General features: G+C 38.8%; 2 protein-coding genes across 2 annotated transcripts; both read left to right on the forward strand.

Annotated features, from left to right (window-relative positions):
• The first annotated feature begins 6312 nt into the window (after nt 1-6312).
• On the forward strand, nt 6313-21674 carry LOC113161941 (hydroperoxide isomerase ALOXE3-like). The gene is made up of 15 exons (XM_026359805.1): nt 6313-6529; nt 6678-6882; nt 7044-7125; nt 7364-7486; nt 7606-7709; nt 8109-8275; nt 8412-8555; nt 8777-8980; nt 9120-9206; nt 9304-9473; nt 10400-10521; nt 10698-10798; nt 11346-11516; nt 11673-11902; nt 21404-21674. The coding sequence occupies exons 1-14, from the start codon at nt 6317-6319 to the stop codon at nt 11850-11852; spliced, it is 2073 nt and encodes a 690-aa protein (XP_026215590.1). The 5' UTR covers nt 6313-6316; the 3' UTR covers nt 11853-11902; nt 21404-21674.
• On the forward strand, nt 15930-21674 carry LOC113161937 (hydroperoxide isomerase ALOXE3-like). Its single transcript, XM_026359802.1, has 15 exons — nt 15930-16039; nt 16216-16393; nt 16552-16756; nt 16918-16999; nt 17238-17360; nt 17480-17583; nt 18005-18171; nt 18320-18463; nt 18676-18879; nt 19018-19104; nt 19202-19371; nt 20034-20155; nt 20272-20372; nt 20811-20981; nt 21174-21674. Exons 2-15 carry the CDS (start codon nt 16235-16237, stop codon nt 21351-21353), a joined length of 2019 nt encoding a protein of 672 aa, XP_026215587.1. The 5' UTR covers nt 15930-16039; nt 16216-16234; the 3' UTR covers nt 21354-21674.
• Nucleotides 21675-22551: the final 877 nt, after the last annotated feature.

A 22551-nucleotide genomic window follows, 5' to 3' on the forward strand; every position in this document is an offset into this window, starting at 1 on the left:
AACTTCTTTAACTTTACAGTGTAAGGTTTAAGATCTTACAGAGTATATTTGTATAAAAAAAATACATAGAAAACCCAACAATGGGTCATCTGCCTTGAATGGTTGGGATGAGTGGAAAGAAGAGAGAGAAAAGAACAGCAGGCAAAAAAAAAAAACCAACAAGCAGCAAAAGCATTGGGCAGGCCGGTACAGCCGGTAACTGGAAGATATACAGCTTCAGTCTGGATGCTCCTAACTTATCTATATTCCTCAGGTGGAAAGAGGAAGTTCTAGATATTTCTTTAATGTAGTAAAAGTGACATCCTGCTTAAATATAACTCAGATTTCTCACAGTTTTACTTGAGGCCAATGTCAAGTCATCTAGAGTAAGAATATGATTAGACATAGTGTCTCTGAGCATTTTTAGGACCAAACAATATAAACTCTTATCTGAATTCAAGAGAAGGAAATCGGAGGACATCCAGGCTTCAATGTCTTAACAAAAGATAAATATTAAAAAAGCTCTAAAAGTGTCTTCATTAAATTTACTTTCTTTTTCTGTTATGAAATGTCTTTTGATCTCTTTAATTTTCAATTCACTTCCTCAAAGTCTTGTTTTTGTCCAGTGCATGTGCTGACACTGATACTGATATTGATACCTTCTTTGAATAAATACCTGTTTGGACTGATAGCTCGTGTGGGTGCTAGTGACTGATTACTTTTGATAAAGGTGATGACTGTCATTTCCTGTTTCCCTCGTTCTTTCTCCATTTCTCCCCAGTTTGCAACACACCTGGTGAAGGTAAATTTTCCACGGGTTTGCATACTGGATGGAGGGATCAACAAGCTGAAACCCACTGGACTGCTGACTGTCCCCTCTCCTTAGATCTGACCACATTTCTGAGCTGTGTGGAAAGACTGCAAATTGCATTGAGAGCTGATTTAAAGTGAAGACAGATAAAACAATGTCATTGTATTTGAAGTTGTGCAAACTGCATTGAAATAACCCTGCTCCTAATCAAGATTTATTTCATTATATACATACAGGCCAGTTTGTTTTGTTTTTTTATGTTTTAAAGCCAGAATGATGGAATCTGTTTTTTTTCTTTAACAATTGTTGTGTTGTAGCAGCTTTGCACTGAAAAACTGAGTTGTGTGTATGTCACTGTATGTCAGCCTGTCTGTTCTGAGCCAGTTGATCTAAGGAACTGTATTAAATGTTTGTAGGAGAAGCAATAAAAATTATAAAATGAACTGTGCATTTGTTGGTTTGGTTTTTGTAACCAGTACTTTTATTCACAGGAAGTGTTTGACTTATGTTTATTATAAAACAGATTAAATTTGGATGAAAATTAGGTGAAGGCTTCACTTGATGCTGTACTAATGTACTCAGAGTTACTGTTTTAGTTCACTGTGATATTTTCACATTTTATACTCAAAAAACTGGTTTGACCCCATAAAATAGTTTCGCTTTAAGGCAGCTGCTTTACCTCTTCTGCCTTTCACCATTGTATCACCACACTGGACTGGAAACACCTACAAAGCTGTAGGTATAAAAAGAGGAATCTGATGTTTGCCTAAACCACAAGTCAGAGGTAAATTCAATTCAATTCAATACAATTTTATTTGTAGAGCGCTTTTTACAATTGACATTATCACAAAGCAGCTTTACACAACCAAAGAATAGTACATGAACAGTGAATGTGTATGAATCATGATAATCAGATTGCCCCTGATGAGCAAGCCGAGGGCGACAGTGGCAAGGAAAAACTCCCTGAGAAGACAACAGGAAGAAACCTTGAGAGGAACCAGACTCAACAGGGAACCCATCCTCATATGGGTGATTACATGCTGTGTAGGCAGCAGGAAGTCCAGTATAACAGTTGATGTCTTTGAGTTAATGTGGATTCCATTTAGTTAATTGCAGGCAGACTTGTTCCATTCCTTGACTATCGAGCGTTGAGTCGAGACCTCCGAGAAAAAAACAGCTTCTGACGTATGCCGAGGCCAAGACGGACTTCATCCCATTGGGCAAACTGTGGATCCAGGCGATGAGATCTCCAGCCAGAAGTTGGGCATCAGGACGAGTCAGACAGGTCCAGAGGGCAGAGGGTGGAATGACGTGTAGCTCGACAGAGAGACAGGAAGGAAGAGAAGAGGAGAGATGGCAGTTAGTTATGATCACAGTCAGATAATGAATGAGGTGAATGTATATTTAGAATAGTGCAGCAGGGACTCCGGCAGGACTAACTATGACAGCCTAACTAAAAGGGTGGGTTCAGAAGGAAACACAGAGATGAGGGCTCACTGGGATGTAGAGCAACCCATCACTTCACCATCAACAAACCTGAGTGATCAGTGAGAGTTGTGAAGACAGCATCTAAACATACCAGTTCACCATAATGCTTTACGTCATGAGTCCTTCCCAAATCTATTTACTAAAATGCTTGACTAAATAAATAGGTTTTCAGCCTAGACTTAAACACTGTGACTGTGTCTGAGTCCCAAACGCTATTTGGAAGGCTATTCCATAACTTTGGGGCTTTGTAAGAAAAGGCTCTGCCCCCAGCTGTAGTTTTTATGGTACGAGGTACTGTCAGGCAGCCAGCATCCTCTGATCGAAGCAGGCGTGGTGGATCATAAGACACTAGCAGTTCACTTAGATACTGCGGCGCAAGACCATTTAATGCTTTAAATGTCAAAAGTAGTATTTTAAAATCAATGCGAAATTTCACGGGGAGCCAATGAAGTGTAGATAAGATAGGCGTGATGTGCTCATATCTTCTGGTTCTAGTGAGGACTCTCGCTGCTGCATTCTGAACTAACTGAAGCTTGTCTATGCACCTGGTTGAACAGCCAGACAGTAAGGCATTACAGTAGTCCAACCTAGAGGTGATGAAAGCATGGACTAATTTTTCTGCATCATTTAGTGACAAAATATTCCTTATTTTGGCAATATTTCTGAGGTGAAAGAAAGCTGTCCTGGTGACATTATCTACATGAGCTTCAAATGAAAGACTGGAATTTAGAATCACACCAGGGTCTTTGACTGTTGCACTAGATGTAACAGAAAGGCCATCTAGAGTTACGGCGTGATCTAAAGTCTTGCTTCTAGCTGCAGATGATTCTATAACTAGTACTTCTGTCTTGTCAGGATTTAGCAGAAGGAAGTTAATTAGCATCCAGTCTCGTATATCCTTTACACATTGCACAACTTTATTAAGCTGTTTGATCTCATCTGGTTTTGATGAAACATATAACTGTGTGTCGTCAGCATAACAATGAAAGTTAATACCATGCTTACGGATAATGTTGCCCAGAGGAAGCATGTAGAGGGGAAAAAGCAGTGGGCCTAAAACTGAACCCTGTGGAACACCAAACTCCACTGGAGAGCATGTGGAGTAATCGCCATTTGGATCTACATACTGATAACAATCTGTCAGATAGGACCTAAGCCAGGAGAGGGCCGTTCCCTTAATTTCAACAACATTTTCTAGCCTGTGAAGGAGAATACTATGGTCAATGGTGTCAAAAGCTGCACTGAGGTCGAGTAGCACAAGCATAGAGACACTACCCTGATCAGAGGCCAATAGGAGGTAATTTACTACTTTAACAAGTGCCGTCTCTGTGCTGTGATGAGGCCTAAATCCTGACTAATAGAGTTTGTGTATGTTATTTCTATGAAGATACGAGGATAGCTGCCCAGCTACTATCTTTTCGAGAATCTTCGAGATAAAGGGGAGGTTTGATATCGGCCTGTAATTGGACAGCTGACAGGGGTCGAGATCAGGTTTCTTGATTAGCGGTTTAATAACTGCTAATTTAAAACACTTTGGGACATACCCACAGCTGAGTGAGGAATTTATGATTGTCAGCAGGGGTTCCATTATTTCTTTTAGAAAGTGTGTCGGTATAGGGTCTAATGTACAAGTTGAAGATTTTGCAGAAGAGATGAGTGATATTAGTTCATTCTCTTCAAGAGGAGTAAAGTAATCCAGGTACTGATCTGCTGTGGTTAGCTCGTCACCTGCGTCAACTAAATTGTCTGGTTTCAAAGCTTGAATTTTATGCTTTATATTTACAGTTTTGTTATTAAAAAAGTTCATGAAGTCCTCACTACTGCACAACGTTGTTGCGGAGATATCTGCAGTGGTCTTCTTTCTAGCTAATTTGGCTACTGTATTAAATAAAAAGCTAGGCTTATTTTTGTTGTTTTCTATAAGAGTGGAGAGATACGTTGATCTAGCTGCACTAAGAGCTTTTTTATAGTTCAGGATGCTCTCCTTCCATGCCTTCAGAAATACTAACAATTTGGTTTGGCGCCATTTACGTTCTAACTTTCGAGCAGTCTGTTTTAAGGCGCACGTGTCATCGTTATACCAGGGAGCGAGTTTCTTATCTCTAATGATTTTTCTTTTAACTGGAGCTACATTATCTAAGGTATAACGGAATGACGACTCTAGATATTCAGTCGCCTGGTCTAGTTCTGTAGGGTCAGACGTTGATCCAATCAAAGTTGATAACTCTGGGAGATTATCAACTTTGATTGGATCACCGTCTGACCCTAAACCTAGTTCACCAAAGAAACTTCTTTCACCTTACAGTGTAAGGTTTAAGATCTTACAGAGTATATTTGTATAAAAAATATATAGAAAACCCAACAATGGGTCATCTGCCTTGAATGGTTGGGATGAGAGGAAAGAACAGCAGGCAAAAAAACAAACAATAAGCAGCAAAAGCATTGGGCAGGCCGGTACAGTCTGTAACTGGAAGATATACATCTTCAGTCTGGATGCTCCTAACTTATCTATATTCCTCAGGTGGAAAGAGGAAGTTCTAGATATTTCTTTAATGTAGTAAAAGAGACATCCTGCTTAAATATAACTCAGATTTCTCACAGTGTTACTTGAGGCCAATGTCAAGTCATCTAAGGTGAGAATGTGATTAGACATAGTGTCTCTGAGCTTTTTTAGGACCAAACAATATAACCTCTTATCTGAATTCAAGAGAAGGAAATCGGAGGACATCCAGGCTTCAATGTCTTAACAAAAGATAAATATTAAAAAAGCTAAAAGTGTCTTCATTAAATGTACTTTCTTTTTCTGTTATGAAATGTCTTTTGTTCTCTTTAATTTTCACTTCACTTCCTCAAAGTCTTGTTTTTGTCCCGTGCATGTGCTGACACTGATACTGATATTGATACCTTCTTTGAATAAATACCTGTTTGGACTGATAGCTCGTGTGGGTGCTAGAGACTGATTACTTTTGATAAAGGTGATGACTGTCATTTTCTGTTTCCCTCTTTCTTTCTCCATTTCTCCCCAGTTTGCAACACACCTGGTGAAGGTAAATTTTCCACGGGTTTGCATACTGGATGGAGGGATCAACAAGCTGAAACCCACTGGACTGCTGACTGTCCCCTCTCCTTAGATCTGACCACATTTCTGAGCTGTGTGGAAAGACTGCAAAGTGCATTGAGAGCTGATATTAAAGTGAACACAGATAAAACTATGTCATTGTATTTGAAGTTGTGCAAACTGCATTGAAATAACCCTGCTCCTAATCAAGATTTATTTCATTATATACATACAGGCCAGTTTGTTTTGTTTTTTTATGTTTTAAAGCCAGAATGATGGAATCTGCTTTTTTTCTTTAACAATTGTTGTGTTGTAGCAGCTTTGCACTGAAAAACTGAGTTGTGTGTATGTCACTGTATGTCAGCCTGTCTGTTCTGAGCCAGTTGATCTAAGGAACTGTATTAAATGTTTGTAGGAGAAGCAATAAAAATGATACAATGAATTGTGCTTTTGTTGGTTTTTGTAACCAGTACTTTTATTCACAGGAAGTGTTTGACTTATGTTTATTATAAGACAGATTAAATTTGGACAAAAGTTAGGTGAAAGCTTCACTTGATGCTGTACTTATGTACTGAGAGTTACTCTTTTAGTTCACTGCAATATTTTCACATTTTATACTCAAAAAACTGGTTTGACCCCATAAAATAGTTTCGCTTTAAGGCAGCTGCTTTACCTCTCCTACCTTTCACCATTGTATCACCAGACTGGACTGGAAACACCTACAAAGCTGTAGGTATAAAAAGAGGAATCTGATGTTTGCCTAAACCACAAGTCAGAGGTAAACCTAGGTCATCAAAGAAACTTCTTTTACTTCGTCTGTTCTGAGCCAGTTGTCAAAGGTAAGATGGATGCTTTTTGAAATCAGCAGCATAAGTCAAATGTATTATTAATTGTTACACTAATATTTTACCAATGCCTTTTAATTATAGTACCAAAATTTTATCTTTTTATGCCCTTGGCTTAAAGCGACTATTGACTGAATGACTGCTGAGAACGGTTCTTTTTTCCCTACTAGGATTCTACTACTTTCCAGAACGAAAATGGTGAATTACAAAGTGACCGTGTACACTGGCGATCTTGCTGGTGCCACCACTTTAAACAATGTCTACATCAAGCTAGTGGGCACAGATGGGGAGAGCCAACGCAAGTGGATGACTGGCTTAAAAGGGGCTACAGCTTTCATCGCAGGAGAAGTAAGTTTAGATTCTCCATCTCTGTGTTTTAACATAGAATATACAGAACAATCAACCCAGCAAAACACTCCTTGTTATAACCTCTGGTTCTTCTATTTCTTGGTTGTCAAATATACTTTATCTCAAATTCCTGTTGTCATTACTCCAGATGTCTACTATTACTGTATCCTGCCCTACATCCCTTGGTAAACTGGTTCTGATACAGCTAGACAAACAGCGTCTTCCACTTATCCCGGAAGACTCTTGGTTCCCTGCTAAGGTAGAAGTCAAATCCCCTTGTGGAGATACCTACAAGTTTCCCATCTATCGCTGGATCACTGACAGTGAGGTGCATCACTTCAGAGAAGGAACAGGTCTGTTAAAATTTGCTTATCTAACATTACTTATCAATGTGCTGCTGCTTCTTCACAAAAGACACGGTTAAACAAATACACGTCCTGCATACTACTGTAATTGTGCAAATGTATGTCAGCTCTATTTTAAACCTTATGGTTCCTTTTTTTTGTCTTTTAAGCTTTGAGAGTCTTTGAAGACGACAACCATCTTGGAGCTTACAGTCGGGAAAAGGAGTTGAAGCAGCGAAGTAAAGACTATTGGTGAGAGTTCAGAGCTTGTACACATTTTTAATTTATACACCCCAAAACTAACAGGCAGATGAACGACTATGTGACTGTTAAACATGCCAGGGCCTTTGTTAAAATGTATTATGTTAAATAAAGAATGCATGACTACTAGTCAAGTGTAATATAACTAAATAATACATTAAACTTGCAAATATGCTGGTATCTAACCTTCAGGGTTCTTCACCACTATACTCTCCCCTGTTTTTTCTAGCTGGGATGTATTTGTAGAAGGAATTCCCCACTGCATTAAGGTAGACAACCCTCTTGATCTGCCTTGTGAGGTCCGTTTCTCCTTCACCAAGACTACAGAATTTGCGTTCACCGCATCCACAGGGTGAAGTCCTCAAATTCTTCTTCTAGATTCTTCATCTGTGTATCTATCTATCTTTACCCAGCTGCCTTTCACAACACATGAAATGCACTATAACATTAGTCTTTGCTGTTATTTTATAGTTTGGCAGAGCTGAACCTGAAGGGACTGGCTGCTTCCAAGGAGAGTTGGAGTAATATTGATGACATCAATCGGGTGTTCTGGTGGAAAAAAACTGAAATTTCAGGTACTGCAATCTCACAGTAGCTGTGATGAAACACTTGATACTGTATGCATATTAGTATGTAGTACTTTAAAGCGTATTTAAACATTCAGCATCATATATTTTCCTAAGATGATCACTTAGACTTTAATGTTTAGTTTGTCTTCTTTTCTTGCCCCTTTAAGTGGAAAAAATGTGATAGAGGGTAACGAAATGTAAGACATTGCAGAGGTTTTATTCTAATTCTAGGCTTTGAGAAAACCAGCGACTGTAGCTAATTACATTTTTGGACTGTGTCCAAACATATCTATAACACATTGTTTCCCATTTTACTGTTTTACATGCAGCATATAATTAAACTAATAACAGTGATAGAAAGGATTTACTAGCTGAAAGTTTAAAATTCAATGTTTTTTTTCTCAGACTATGTCCAGGAACATTGGAAAGAGGATGCCTTTTTCGGCTACCAGTTTCTGAACGGTGTTAACCCCATGTTGATCCGCCGTTGTTCTGTCCTGCCCAGTAACTTTCCTGTCACTAATGACATGGTCTTCCCCAATCATCAGTTTAACTTGGCACAGGAAATGAAGGTAACTCTCTCATTCTTGTGAAACAAATTTGAATTAGAGAGCTGTGTTTTTGCCCATGATTGAGTTCATATGGCCAAATGTAGAAGCTGCACTGTAAGCACGTGAGTCAAATCATTTCTCATCCTCATTTCAACAGAATGGCAACATCTTCTTGTGCGACTACAAACGTTTGGATGGAGTGAAAACGAGCATCATCAATGAGAAGAAGCAGTACTTGATGGCTCCCCTTGTCCTGCTCCACAAAACACCGGATAAAAGGCTGATGCCAATTGCTATCCAGGTGAGATTAGCCTTAGTATCAGCAATATACAGCACAGAGCTGTTATTAAAGCTGTAAGTTAACCAACACACACAGTCTTCCTCTTTCCAACTGTCACACATTTACATTTGGACACACAAGGACTGTTGTATGTAAGACTGGTGTTCTAAAAGCATGCATTTGCTTGAATCTTCACTAAAAAAAACCTTCCAAGCAAGTTAAACCCCTTTCTTCCCCTGTAGCTGAAGCAGACTCCAACAGATGACAACCCAATCTTTCTTCCTACCGATTCTAAGTACGACTGGTTGATGGCCAAGATTTTTGTGAGAAGTGCAGAATTCAGTGAGCATGAGCTCAACGTTCACCTGCTGCGCACCCACCTGCTGGCTGAGGTTTTTGCAGTGTCACTGCTGCGCAACATACCCATGGTGCATCCACTGTACAAGGTAACTTGGGAAAATACTCAACTAATGTTTTATAATATACTTTTATATGAATAACTTTAAACTGCTGAATGGTACAAAAGCATCAAAAGTTCTGTTAACCCATAACAGTGTTTCTAACAGAGTTCCCTCTTTCCTTTAGCTCCTCATTCCTCACACTCGTTACACTCTGCAGATCAACTTTTTAGCTCGACTTCGTCTAATATCTGAGACAGGAGTTTTCACAAAGGTACAAAAACACATCACCAGACTTAGTCCATCACTGCCTGTTTTTCAGTACTGTGAACAGTATTTTTATTTTCTGTACTTATTTGCTTGTACCCTAGTTTACAGCTTCTGGTGGAGAGGGCATGATAACCATCCTGAGAAGATCCCTGTCATCAATGACCTACAGGTCCCTCTGTATTCCTGAGGACATTGCTGATCGTGGACTGGAGACTGTGCCAAACTTCTACTACAGGGACGATGGACTCAGACTTTGGAAAATCATCAACAGGTATTACAGGCAGTTCTAATTCTGCTTTTTGTTGTTTTTTTATTAATGTGATATTGGTAAGTCATAGATGTGGCTATGACTTAGATTTAATGTAGTTCTTTGCTAGAAACCGAGCAAACTGAAACAAGTGTTGGTGTAGAGCAGGACAGATTAGCTGGACAGCACCAAGGCTAAATATCTTTGTTAATAAGAAACATGAGTCCTCCAGCAACTTGAAAATATAAAGCATGGGATTGCACTCTAAATTGAACTCTACTGAATTCATTCCTAATTGGTGCTCCCCACTTTGGTAAATGATGCCTGACACCACTGTCCATCTCCAGAACAACAACCTAACTTGAAAACCAGGCTTATTAAGAGTTGTTGTTGATCTAATATTTTTTATGGCCAATACTGGAGATACAATAGTTCTTGTTTATGCCAAGTTTGTTTTTTATATAAGTGATCATGATAATGATAATAAGAGAGTTTAAATTGCCCTCTCTATCAGTTACCTTTTGTTATGGTATTGCCGTAAAACTTTCCTCATCAGTCTGTCTGCAAAGCTGAAACATGTTTCCAAACTGTTAAACTGTAATGTTTGACTACTACCCCTCCTATCCTCCTTGTTCTGCTCTTTACCAACACTTCCCTTGTGTAATTTTTGTGTCATTACAACAGCTAATGGTGAAGCGTTTTCTTTCTCCTATCTCCTGAGTCAGTGACTCATTCTGAAGAGTCAAACTGTTTCTTCACGTTTGCTCCACAATGCAAAATGTTTCTAATAAAATAACTGATCATTCTTTACACCACTACCTTCTGCTAAACGAATGGATGTTTTACAGTAGTATCTCTCAAAAGCGTCTCTTACTGCTGACTGTTAATCAAAAATGATAATTCAACCAGGACTATGTTTTACTGAATTCTTCACATTTCTTATACTGTAGGTTTGTTCAGGGAATTCTTGAACACTATTACAAGAGTGACACTGAGGTCCAGAAAGACTCTGAGCTGCAGAAGTGGATTGGGGACATTTTTGAACACGGCTTCCTTTCTCAACCAAGCACAGGTAGATATTAAGGAAAAAAGCTTATGTATGAAAACACACTTAATATAAATGGCTCTTTATGTGCACATTTGTAGACCTTTATATTATTTTAGACTACAGCAATCAAGTTGAATTGAGTCATCTAAATGTGATGTCCACATCTTTAAGTAATGCAGCTGATTCTCTGTAATTCTCAGGAATTCCACAGAGATTTACCACCGTGCCTGAGTTGGTCAAGTTTGTCACCATGGTGATCTTCACTGGCTCATGCCAGCATGCAGCTGTGAATAGTGGACAGGTAAATCAATCAGCATGATCAGTGATACTGTTGCTTTGTTTGAGCAATGGTTTGGTGAAATACTGATGAATTCAGACCAGAATAAGAGACTGTTCACAAGCCTTTAGCGTTTAATGCTAAACGTCTATAATGAACAGCTCTATGAGGCTGGATTTAGGTACAGTTTTACAAATATTTATTAAATTTACAGTCTCAGTTTACTTTGTTAGCATGTTAATATTTGCTAATTAGCACAAAACAGTTGAGATTGTGATTTCATATTTGGCCATAAAGCAAAGTATTCTACAAATCAAAAATGTTGATTAATCCTTAATCCAGCTAAATATTGTTGAGACATTTGTTTCAAAATGTCAACGTCGTGGTGGTTAGACTAGAGGAAAGCTCAGAGGATCATCAGACTCTCTAGAATTTACCTTCTGCAGACCATGAATGTCTGTAAAATATTATATAGTAATCTATTTGATAGCTTTTAAAATATTTATTACCAAGGTAATGGAGTGCTTCAGCACATATTAATAATTATCCACCAATCATTGGTTCATTGTAGTACGACTATGGTGGCTGGATGCCCAACACTCCCACCTCCCTGCAACAACCTCCACCAACCAAAAAGGGGACAACAAATGAGGCGACGATGCTGAAGACGTTACCTGATGTCAGCACAACAGCACAGGGCATGGCCACCTTGTGGCTACTCAGCAAACAGTCCTCTGACTTTGTAAGTAACCAAGACTTCATGTAAGATCAATCACATTTATATCCAAACTAGTACGTCATTAGAGGTGAAATGCATAATTTGCTTTACTGAAAAAAATCCTGTTCACTTATGTTATTTTAAAACCAACTTTTTTATTTATGTCATTGATGTCATCAGGTTCCTCTGGGCCAGTACCCAGAAGAGCATTTCACTGAGGAGATTCCCCGTCAGCTGATTAAAGATTTTCAAGCAGAGCTTAAAACCTTAAGTTCAGAGATCAAAGAAAGAAACAGCACTCTGGAAATCCCATACACATACATGAATCCAGCAGAGGTAGAAAACAGTGTTGCTATTTGAATATCAGAAGGTGTGACATCTTCAGCTGCTGTGGCCAAATTCAGCTTCACATAAACAAAAATAACTGTATGTGATCATTTAGTGCTGATGTATTACTTAATACAGCCTCTCAGAATAAAGTATGATGGTTAATGACTGTTTGGAATCACTATCCACATCCTAAATGTTCATAGTTTGTCCTGTTTACACACAGGGCAGGTTATCAAAGATTACACAAAAAACATTGAAATGAAATAAATGGAATAACTCACTCTGCTTCTGCTGTCAGTGAATTATTGTTTGGCCTTTCATGTTTCAACAAAAGTTTCAACTGTGTGTTGATTCAGAGCTTGATCTGTATATGAGCCTACCTGATTTGTGAAACAATAGAAACTTTTCATACCTAATATTTGTTTTATTGTTGTGTTATTTTTTAAAGTTAAACAAGACAAAACTAAACTTTTCATGACATTTGTTTCATTAAACAAACATCATGGTGCTTGAAAATCTGGCCGATGTTTCATTTGTTAGTTTCCTAATCTTCTCCTCTTCTCTTTCGGCTTTTCCCATCAGCCACAGCGAATCATCCTTTTCCAACTAACTCTATCATGAACATCTTCTACCCTAACACTAGCCAACTTTCCAGATCTTTCCTTTGAGTCTTGCTGACACTCCTCACCTCTTTTCCACACTCTTCATCACATTGAACTGTTGACTCTAAGTACTTAAACTCCTGTCCCTCTCGTTCAGACACATGTATTCTGTCTTACTCCGACTGACCTTCATGCCTCTTCTTTCCAGAGCAAACCTCCACCTCTCTAGCTGTTCCTCTACCTGCTCTCTACTCTCACTGTAAATCACAATGTCATCCGCAAACATCATTGTCCAGGGAGATTCCTGTCTGACCTCATCTGTCAGCCTGTCCATCAGCATAGCAAACAAGAAGGTACTCAAAGCTGATCCTTGGTATAGTCCCACCTCCACCTTGAACTCCTCTGTCTGACCTACAGCACATCTCACCACCATCTTACTTCTCTCATACACGTCCTGAACTACTCTGACGTACTTCTCTGCCACTCCCGACGACCTCATACAGTACCACAGCTCCTCCCTCGGCACCCTGTCATACACCTTCTCTAAATCTACAAAGACACAATGCAGCTCCTTCTGTCCATCTCTGTACTTTTCCATCAACATTGTCAAAGCAAAAATGGCATCAGTGGTGCTCTTACGGGACATGAAACCATACTGCTGCTCACAAATCTCCACCTGTTAGTTTCCTAATATTATTTTTATTAATAGAATTATTTTAACCTGTAAAAAAAAGGGAGATAAGTTGGATTTAAGACAGGAGCTATAGTAAAACTTAAATGGGAATATTGATGGACTATGAAAAAGAGCTTCTCTAAACATAAGAGCAGACATTATCTTAACCATACGAAGTCACAATAATGTGTCTTTAAAAACATCCGATTGAAACATTTATGTGATGATTTTGCATTTTAGTACAATTTGAAATCCTTGTACTTTACTGTAGTATCTCCATTGTTACTTTTACCCCACTACAATTCAGAGAGAAATATTCAGAAGAGGAGTCTGCTGCATCAGATGAAAACCAAGGACTGCAGCAATCATCATCCACAGAGGGGACATGAACATCTAAAGATGGTATAAAATGTTCAACATCACCACAACTAAGCCAAGGCAGGCTGTCAACTTCCAATGTCATCAAAATGACTGCTGGTCCAACAACATTTGTCGTCACACGTGTTGATGATATTCAATCTGCGTTTCAGCTCTTCATATCCCAACCAATAGAGAAATGGAAGCCACTGAATCAGACTGACTTACATGCTTATTTAGGAATTCTGGTGTTAGCTGGAGTATACAGGTCAAAGGAGAAAAGCAACCGCAAGTCTTTGGACTGAACAGAATGGAAGGCAAATACTTTTCAATTACAATTCTGTAATTGAAAAAGTCAAGTTTGTGTCATCCATCCAATCTGCAATGGATCCAGTGGATAGAGGTCTACAGAAACAGAAGAGCTGCCAGGTCTGTCCCTCCGGAAAGGACAGTAAATCAAACATCTTGTGTGAAATGAAAGAATTACATGTGCAGAAAACATACAGTTACATTATGTCCATCACGTGGACAACACTGGAAATGCTGAACACTGAAACTAAACAAAATTGTCTAGTTGTCCTCAATAGTCTAGTTGTTTAAACCCAGTTTTTTGACAGTCCTGAGTGCATTTACACGGTGCGGGTCAAAATGACCTGCAACATAAGCAATGTGATTTTTTTTCAACATAATATAAGGGTTAAATATTTCTGCCTTTGTGACAATGCATAATGAAGTATCCTGAATGCTGCTGAGATGGTTTTCTTCAGGACGTTCTTCTCCACAGAGAAACACTAAAGTTCTTTCAGAGTGACCATCAGGTTGTTGGTCACCTCTTTGACTTAGACCCTTCTCTCGATTGCTTAGTTTGGCCGGGCAGTCCGCTTTAGGAAGTCTCCTGGTGAGTCCTTTTGTATAATTACTCTGTAAGGTCTTAAACCTTGCACTGTAAAGTGCCTTGAGATAACTTCTGTTGTGAATTGGCGCTATACAAATAAAACTGAATTGCATTGATTCCTAACTTCTTCTATTTACAGATGGTGGAGGCCGTTGTGCTCATTGATACATTTTGTGTTGCACAAATTATTTGTACCCTTCCTCTGATTTGTGCCTTCAAACGTCTTTGAAGTAGGTATTCCAGAAATGCTAAATGTTAGGTATAGCACTAGCCCACTATATTATGTCATTAGTGCCTAGTACACAAAAGATGAATATTGAAAAAGCTCATCTTTAAAGGTACCTTCAGTAGGCACATTTTTTCTGTAAATAAATATATTTTGTTCTCTTTCATTTTCACTTCACTTCCTCAGTGTCTCAAGTTTTTGGCTCATGTCTATGCTGACACTGACACCGTACAGTATATATAACACATTCTTACATGAAGTGTTTCCTCATTTAAGGTTGTTTTAGTGGAAAGGTTTTGCCTCTGAAGGATGAAACTATAAGACCCTGTTTAGTGTTGTGTGTGTGCAAGTGATGAGTTCAATAGATACAGGTGACCACTTTCTTTTTCTGTTTCTATCTTTCTTTTTTTATTTCTGCCCAGTTTGCAACACACCTGGTGAAGGTAAATCTTCCTCTGGTTTGTATACTGGATAGGGGGATCAACAAGTTGAAGCCCACCGGACTGCTGACTGTGACTTCTTCTTATATCTGACCTCCTTATATCTGCTCTCCTGTCAACCACATTGCGTTGATTTCCTGCCTCCTGTGTGTTTTTCAACCATGTTTCTACACAGAACTTGCCTCAGCCTAGCCTTGTCTTATGTTTTTGGACCCCAGCTCTCTTTAAACAAACCTTTTGCAGTCTTGGATCAGTCCCTGAGTTGAGTTGGTCAAGTTTTAAGTGATCATGGCTGTTTATAAATCAGCGTCAGACACTCGTGTACGTGCGCCTGTTTATGCTAGCCTCTCTTTGCTAACCTGCTTCAGTTTCTTCTACATACTTTCAGCTTTTTTTAACAAAACATCTCAACTTTACCTTTACCTGGAATATTTTTCTGTTAAGATAAATTCAGCTGTGTTTTATTAACTTCAGCAAAGCTTTATTAAGTTGACATTCAGCTGTTTCAGCTTCTTCTTCATACGTTTAGCTCTGTTAAAACGGTTCTTGTTTCTCTTCAGCTAATTTCAGCAGCGTTTTAAAATGTTTCAGCAACTTTCAATGTTTCAGTTCTTCAGGAATCAATTCAGTATTACAGCGTTCACAGTGCATTTTCTTCAGGAAATGCTTTATCTAGTTTACAGGTGTTTTACTTTACTACAGATTAAATTTGGACAAACAATAGTTGAAAGCTTCACTTAATGCTGTACTAATGTAGTGAGAGTTACTCTTTTAGTTCACTGCGATATTTTCACACTTTATACTTGAAAAACTGGTTTGACCCCATAAAATAGTATCGCTTTGAGTCAGCTGCTTCACCTCTCCTACCTCCCACTATTGAATCACCAGACTGGACTGGACACACCCACAAACCTGTAGGTATAAAAAGAGGAATCTGATGTTTGCCTAAACCACAAGTCAGAGGTAAACCTAGGTCACCAAAGAAACTTCTTTCACTTCGTCTGTTCTGAGCCCGTTTTCAAAGGTAAGATAGATACTTTTTGAAATCAACAGCATAAGTTAAATGTTTTATTAATTGTTAGATTGATATTTCACCAATGCCTTTTTATTATAGTACCACTATTTTATCTTTTTATGCCCTTGGCTTAAAGCGACTATTGACTGAATGACTGCTGAGAATGGTTCTTTTTTCCCTACTAGGATTCTACTACTTTCCAGAATGAAAACGGTAGATTACAAAGTGGCCGTGTACACTGGCGATCTCGTTGGTGCCACCACTTTGAACAATGTCTACATCAAGCTAGTGGGCACAGATGGGGAGAGCCAACGCAAGTGGCTGATTGGCTTAAAAGGGGCTGCAGCTTTCATCAAAGGACAAGTAAGTTTAGATTCTCCATCTCTGTGTTTTAACATATAATATACTTCCTACAGAACAATCAACCCAGCCAAACACTCCTTGTTATAACCTCTGATTCTTCATCTATTTCTTGGTTGTTAAATATACTTCATCTCAAATTCCTCTTGTCATGACTCCAGGTGTCTACTTTTACTGTGTCCTGCCCTACATCCCTTGGTAAACTGGTTCTGATACAGCTAGACAAACAGCGTCTTCCACTTATCCCGGAAGACTCTTGGTTCCCTGCTAAGGTAGAAGTCGAATCCCCTGGTGGAGATACCTACAAGTTTCCCATCTACCGCTGGATCACTGACAGTGAGGTGCATCACTTCAGAGAAGGAACAGGTCTGTTAAAATTTGCTTATCTAACATTACTTATAAGTGTGCTGCTGCTTCTTCACAAAAGACACGGTTAAACAAATACACGTCCTGCATACTACTGTAATTGTGCAAATGTATGTCAGTTCTATTTTAAACCCTGTGGTTCAATTTTTTTGTCTTTTAAGCTCTGAGAGTCTTTGAAGACAACAACCATCTTGGAGCTTACAGTCGGGAAAAGGAGTTGAAGCAGCGGAGTGAAGACTATTGGTGAGAGTTCAGAGCTTGTACACATTTTTAATTTATACACCCCAAAACTAACAGGCAAATGAACGACTATGTGACTGTTAAACATGCCAGGGCCTTTGTCAAAATGTATTATGTTAAATAAAGAACGCATTAATACTAGTCAAGTGTAATACAACTAAATAATACATTAAACTTGCTAATATGCTGGTATCTAGCCTTCAAAGTTCTTCACCATTATACTCTCCCCTGTTTTTTCTAGCTGGGATGTGTATGTAGAGGGAATTCCCCACTGCATTAAGGTAGACAACCCTCTTGATCTGCCTACTGAGGTCCGTTTCTCCTTCACCAAGAATACAGAATTCGCATTCACCGCATCCACAGGGTGAAGTCCTCAAATTCTTATTCTAGATTCTTTATCTGTGTATCTATCTATCTTTACCCAGCTGCCTTTCACAACACATGAAATGCACTCTAACATTAGTCTTTGCTGTTATTTTATAGTTTGGCAGAGCTGAACCTGAAGGGACTGGCTGCTTCCCAGGAGAGTTGGAGTAATATTGATGACATCAATCGGGTGTTCTGGTGCAAACAGACTGCCCTTTCAGGTACTGCAGTCTCACAGTAGCTGTGATGAAACACTTGATACTGTATCCATATTAGTATGTAGTACTTTAAAGCGTATTTAAACATTCAGCATCATATATTTTCCTAAGATAATCACTTAGACTGTTTAGTTTGTCTTCTTTTCTTGCCCCTTTAAATTGAAAAAATGTGATAGAGGGTAACGAAATGTAAGAAATTGCAGAGGTTTTATTCTAATTCTAGGCTTTGAGAAAACCAGCGACTGTAGCTAATTACATTTTATCAAGACTCTGACTTTGAAACAACTAGAAACTGTGTCCAAACATATCTATGACACATTGTTTCCCATTTTACTGTTTCACATGCAGCATATAATTAAACTAATAACAATGATAGAAAGGATTTACTAGCTGAAAGTTTGAAATTCAATGTTTTTTTTCACAGACTATGTCCAGGAACATTGGAAAGAGGATGACTTTTTCGGCTACCAGTTTCTCAACGGTGTTAACCCCATGTTGATCCGCCGTTGTTCTGTCCTTCCCAGTAACTTTCCTGTCACTAATGACATGGTCTTCCCCAATCATCGGTTTAACTTGGCACAGGAAATGAAGGTAACTCCCTTATTCTTGTGAAATACATTTTACTAAAACTTTTGGAGCTGTGTTTTTCCCCATTCATGAGTTCACATGGCCAAATGTAGAAGCTGCACTGTAAGCACGTGAGTCAAATGATTTCTCATCCTCACTGAAATTTCAACAGAATGGCAACATCTTCTTGTGCGACTACAAACGTTTGGATGGGGTGAAAACGAGCATCATCAATGAGAAGAAGCAGTACTTGATGGCTCCCCTTGTCCTGCTCCACAAAACCCCGAATGATAAGCTGATGCCAATTGCTATCCAGGTGAGATTAGCCTTAGTATCAGTAATACACATAGCTGATATTAAAGCTGCAAGTTAACCAACACACACAGTCTTCCTCTTTTCAACTGTCACACATTTAAGTTTGGACACAAGCACTGTTGTGTGTAAGACTAGTGTTTCAAAAGTATGCATTTGCTTGGACCTTCACTGAAAAACCTTCTAAACAAGATAAACCCCTTTCTTCCCCTGTAGCTGAAGCAGACTGCATCAGATGACAACCCAATCTTTCTTCCTACCGATTCTGAGTACGACTGGTTGACGGCCAAGATTTTTGTGAGAAGTGCAGAATTTAGTGAGCATCAGCTCAACGTTCACCTGCTGCGCACCCACCTGCTGGCTGAGGCTTTTGCAGTGTCACTGCTGCGCAACATACCGATGGTGCATCCACTGTACAAGGTAGATTGGGAAAATACACAACTAATGTTTTAGTGTTTATATATTTGCAAAATATTTCAAACTGCTAAAGGGTACAAAAGCATCAAACGTTCTATTAACCATAACAGTGTTTCTAACAGAGTTCCCTCTTTCCTTTAGCTCCTCATTCCTCACACCCGTTACACTCTGCAGATCAACTACTTAGCTCGACTTCGTCTAATATCTGAAACAGGAGTTTTCACAAAGGTACAAAAACACATCACCAGACTTAGTCCATCACTGCATGTTTTTCAGTATTGTGTACAGTATTTTTATTTTCTGTACTTATTTGCTTGTACCCTAGTTTACAGCTTCTGGTGGAGAGGGCATGCTCAACATCCTGAGAAGATCCCTGTCATCAATGACCTACAGGTCCCTCTGTATTCCTGAGGACATTGCTGATCGTGGACTGAAGACTGTGCCAAACTTCTACTACAGGGACGATGGACTCAGACTTTGGAAAATCATCCACAGGTATTACAGGCAGTTCTTGTGTTTTTTTATTAATGTGATATTGGCTATGACTCAGATTGAATGTAGTTCTTTGCTAGAAACTGAGCAAACTGAATCAAGTGTTGGTGTAGAGCAGGACAGATTAGCTGGACAGCACCAAGGTTAAATACCTTTGTTAGTAAGAAACATGAGTCCTCAAGAAACTTGAAAATATAAAGCATGGGATTGCAACAAATTGGGCTAATAAGAAAGTTTACATTGACCGTTTAAATCAGTTACCTTTTGTTAAGGTATTGCCATATAACTTTCCTCATCAGTCTGTCTGAAAAGTTGAAACATGTTTGCCTACTACCCCTCCTATCCTCCTTGTTCTGCTCTTTACCAACACTTCCCTTGTATAATAAGTATTGCATCATTACAACAGCTAATGGTGAAACATTATCTTTCTCCTATCTCCTGAGTCAGTTTCATATTCTGAAGGGTCAAACTGTTTCTTCATGGTTACTCCACAATGTTCCTAATAAAATAACTGATCATTCTTTACACCACTACCTTCTGCTAAACGAATGGATGTTTTACAGTAGTATCTCTCAAAAGCGTCTCTTACTGCTGACTGTTAATCAAAAATGATAATTCAACCAGGACTATGTTTTACTGAATTCTTCACATTTCTTATACTGTAGGTTTGTTCAGGGAATTCTTGAACACTATTACAAGAATGACACTGAGGTCCAGAAAGACTCTGAGCTGCAGAAGTGGATTGGGGACATTTTTGAACACGGCTTCCTTTCTCAACCAGGCACAGGTAGATATTAAGGAAAAAAAGCTTATTTCAGCAATCATACATCCAACTTGAATCGAGTCATCTAAATGTGATGTCCACATCTTTAAGTAATGCAGCTGATTCTCTGTAATTCTCAGGAATTCCACAGAGATTTACCACCGTGCCTGAGTTGGTCAAGTTTGTCACCATGGTGATCTTCACTGGCTCATGCCAGCATGCAGCTGTGAATAGTGGACAGGTAAATCAATCAGCATGATCAGTGATACTGTTGCTTTGTTTGAGCAATGGTTTGGTGAAATACTGATGAATTTACAGTCTCAGTTTACTTTGTTAGCATGTTAATATTTGCTAATTAGCACAAAACAGTTGAGATTGTGATGTCATGAACTCTGCCGGTATTGGGCCATAAAACAAATAAAACAAGTACAAATCAAAAATGTTGATTTATCCTTAATCCAGCTAAACATTGTTGTGACATTTGTTTCAAAATGTCAACCTCATTGTGGTTAGACTAGAGGAAAGCTCAGAGGATCATAAGAGTCTTTAGAATTTACCTTCTGCAGATTATGAATGCATGTAAAACATTTTATAGCATCAATTTGATGGCTTTTAAAATATGTATTACTGTGCTTCAGCACATATTAACAATTATCCACCTATCATTGGTTCATTGTAGTACGACTATGGTGGCTGGATGCCCAACACTCCCACCTCCCTGCAACAACCTCCACCAACCAAAAAGGGGACAACAAATGAGGCAACGATGCTGAAGACGTTCCCTGATGTCAACACAACAGCACAGGGCATGGCCACCTTGTGGCTACTCAGCAAACAGTCCTCTGACTTTGTAAGTAACTAAGACTTCATGTAAGATCAATCACATTTATATCCAACTTATGAAGAGTAGTACATCATTAGAGGTGAAATGCATCATTTGCTTTACTGAAAAAAATCCTGTTCACTTTTTGCAGCTTTACATAAGATTTCATATATGTTATTTTAAAACCAACTTTTTTATTTATGTCATTGATCTCATCAGGTTCCTCTTGGCCAGTACCCAGAAGAGCATTTCACTGAGCAGATTCCATGTCAGCTGATTAAAGATTTTCAAGCAGAGCTTAAAACATTAAGTTCAGAGATCAAAGAAAGAAACAGCGCTCTGGAAATCAAATACACATACATGGATCCAGCAGAGGTAGAAAACAGTGTTGCTATTTGAATATCAGAAGGTGTGACATCTTCAGCTGCTGTGGCCAAATTCAGCTTCACATAAACAAAAATATTGTTTATGTGAATAATATTTTAACACTCAGAACAACTGTATGTTGATTCAGAGCTTGATCTGTATATGAGCCTATTTGATATGTGAAACAATGGAAACTTTTCATACTTAATATTTGTATTTGTTTTATTGTTGTGTTATTTTATAGATAAACAAGAAGAAACTAAACTTTTTATGACATTTGTTTCATTAAACAAACATCATGGTGCTTGAAAATCTTGACAATGTGTCATTTGTTAGTAAATTTAATTAGCGTTACCTGTGAAAGAAAAAGGAGATAATGTGAAACTAATACAGTGGCTATAATAAAACTTAAATGGGAATATTGATGGACTATGACAAAAAGCTTCTCTAAACATAAGAGCAGACATTCTCTTAACCATACAAACAGTCACAATAATGTGGTTTTAATGTTTTGCAACCATCCGTGTGAAACATTTATGTGATCATTTTGCATTTTACTATAATTTTGAAGTCCTTGTACTTTACTGGATTATTTACCATCCATCCATCCATCCATTTTCTTCCGCTTATCCGGGGCCGGGTCGCGGGGGGAGCAGCTTTAGCAGAGATGCCCAGACTTCCCTCTCCCTAGACACCTCCTCCAGCTCTTCCGGGGGGACACCGAGGCGTTCCCAGGCCAGCCGAGAGACATAGTCCCTCCAGCGTGTCCTGGGTCTTCCCCGGGGCCTCCTCCCGGTGGGACAGGACCGGAAAACCTCCCCTACGAGGCGTCCCGGGGGCATCCGGAACAGATGCCCAAGCCACCTCAACTGGCCCCTCTCGATGCATTATTTACCATTTTATTTTACTTTTACTCCACTTTAATTCAGAGTTCCCTCTGAATTAAAGTGGAGTAAAAGTGATATTGAACTTTTATACTATATAATATATCTTTTAGTTTAAATTTTTGCATTTTTACAAATATAGTCAGCTAATAGATTAAATGACACCTAAGTACATCAGCTTCACCTTTACTGACTGCTGTTGTTCCACACTAAGTGTAAGTGAAATGATGTCAAATCCTCAATCCTTTAAAATCCCAAACATTATAAATTCACACCTGATGGGGGTGGGGGGGGGGGGGGGGGGTGGGGGGGGGGGGGATTTCAACTTTACCACTCAGTCACCATCT

Source organism: Anabas testudineus, chromosome 1 (assembly GCF_900324465.2).
Source record: "Anabas testudineus chromosome 1, fAnaTes1.2, whole genome shotgun sequence".
NCBI classification, from domain to species: Eukaryota; Metazoa; Chordata; class Actinopteri; order Anabantiformes; family Anabantidae; genus Anabas; species Anabas testudineus.

Bases quoted from the DNA above. Each gene is read 5' to 3' on its own strand.
- LOC113161941 (XM_026359805.1), top strand. From the start codon at position 6,317: ATGACTGCTGAGAACGGTTCTTTTTTCCCTACTAGGATTCTACTACTT. The intron at 6,530-6,677 runs GTAAGTTTAGAT...TCATTACTCCAG, and splicing joins CAGCTTTCATCGCAGGAGAA to ATGTCTACTATTACTGTATC. The intron at 6,883-7,043 runs GTCTGTTAAAAT...TTGTCTTTTAAG, and splicing joins TCACTTCAGAGAAGGAACAG to CTTTGAGAGTCTTTGAAGAC.
- LOC113161937 (XM_026359802.1), top strand. From the start codon at position 16,235: ATGAAAACGGTAGATTACAAAGTGGCCGTGTACACTGGCGATCTCGTT. The intron at 18,464-18,675 runs GTGAGATTAGCC...CTTCCCCTGTAG, and splicing joins TGATGCCAATTGCTATCCAG to CTGAAGCAGACTGCATCAGA. The intron at 18,880-19,017 runs GTAGATTGGGAA...TCTTTCCTTTAG, and splicing joins TGGTGCATCCACTGTACAAG to CTCCTCATTCCTCACACCCG.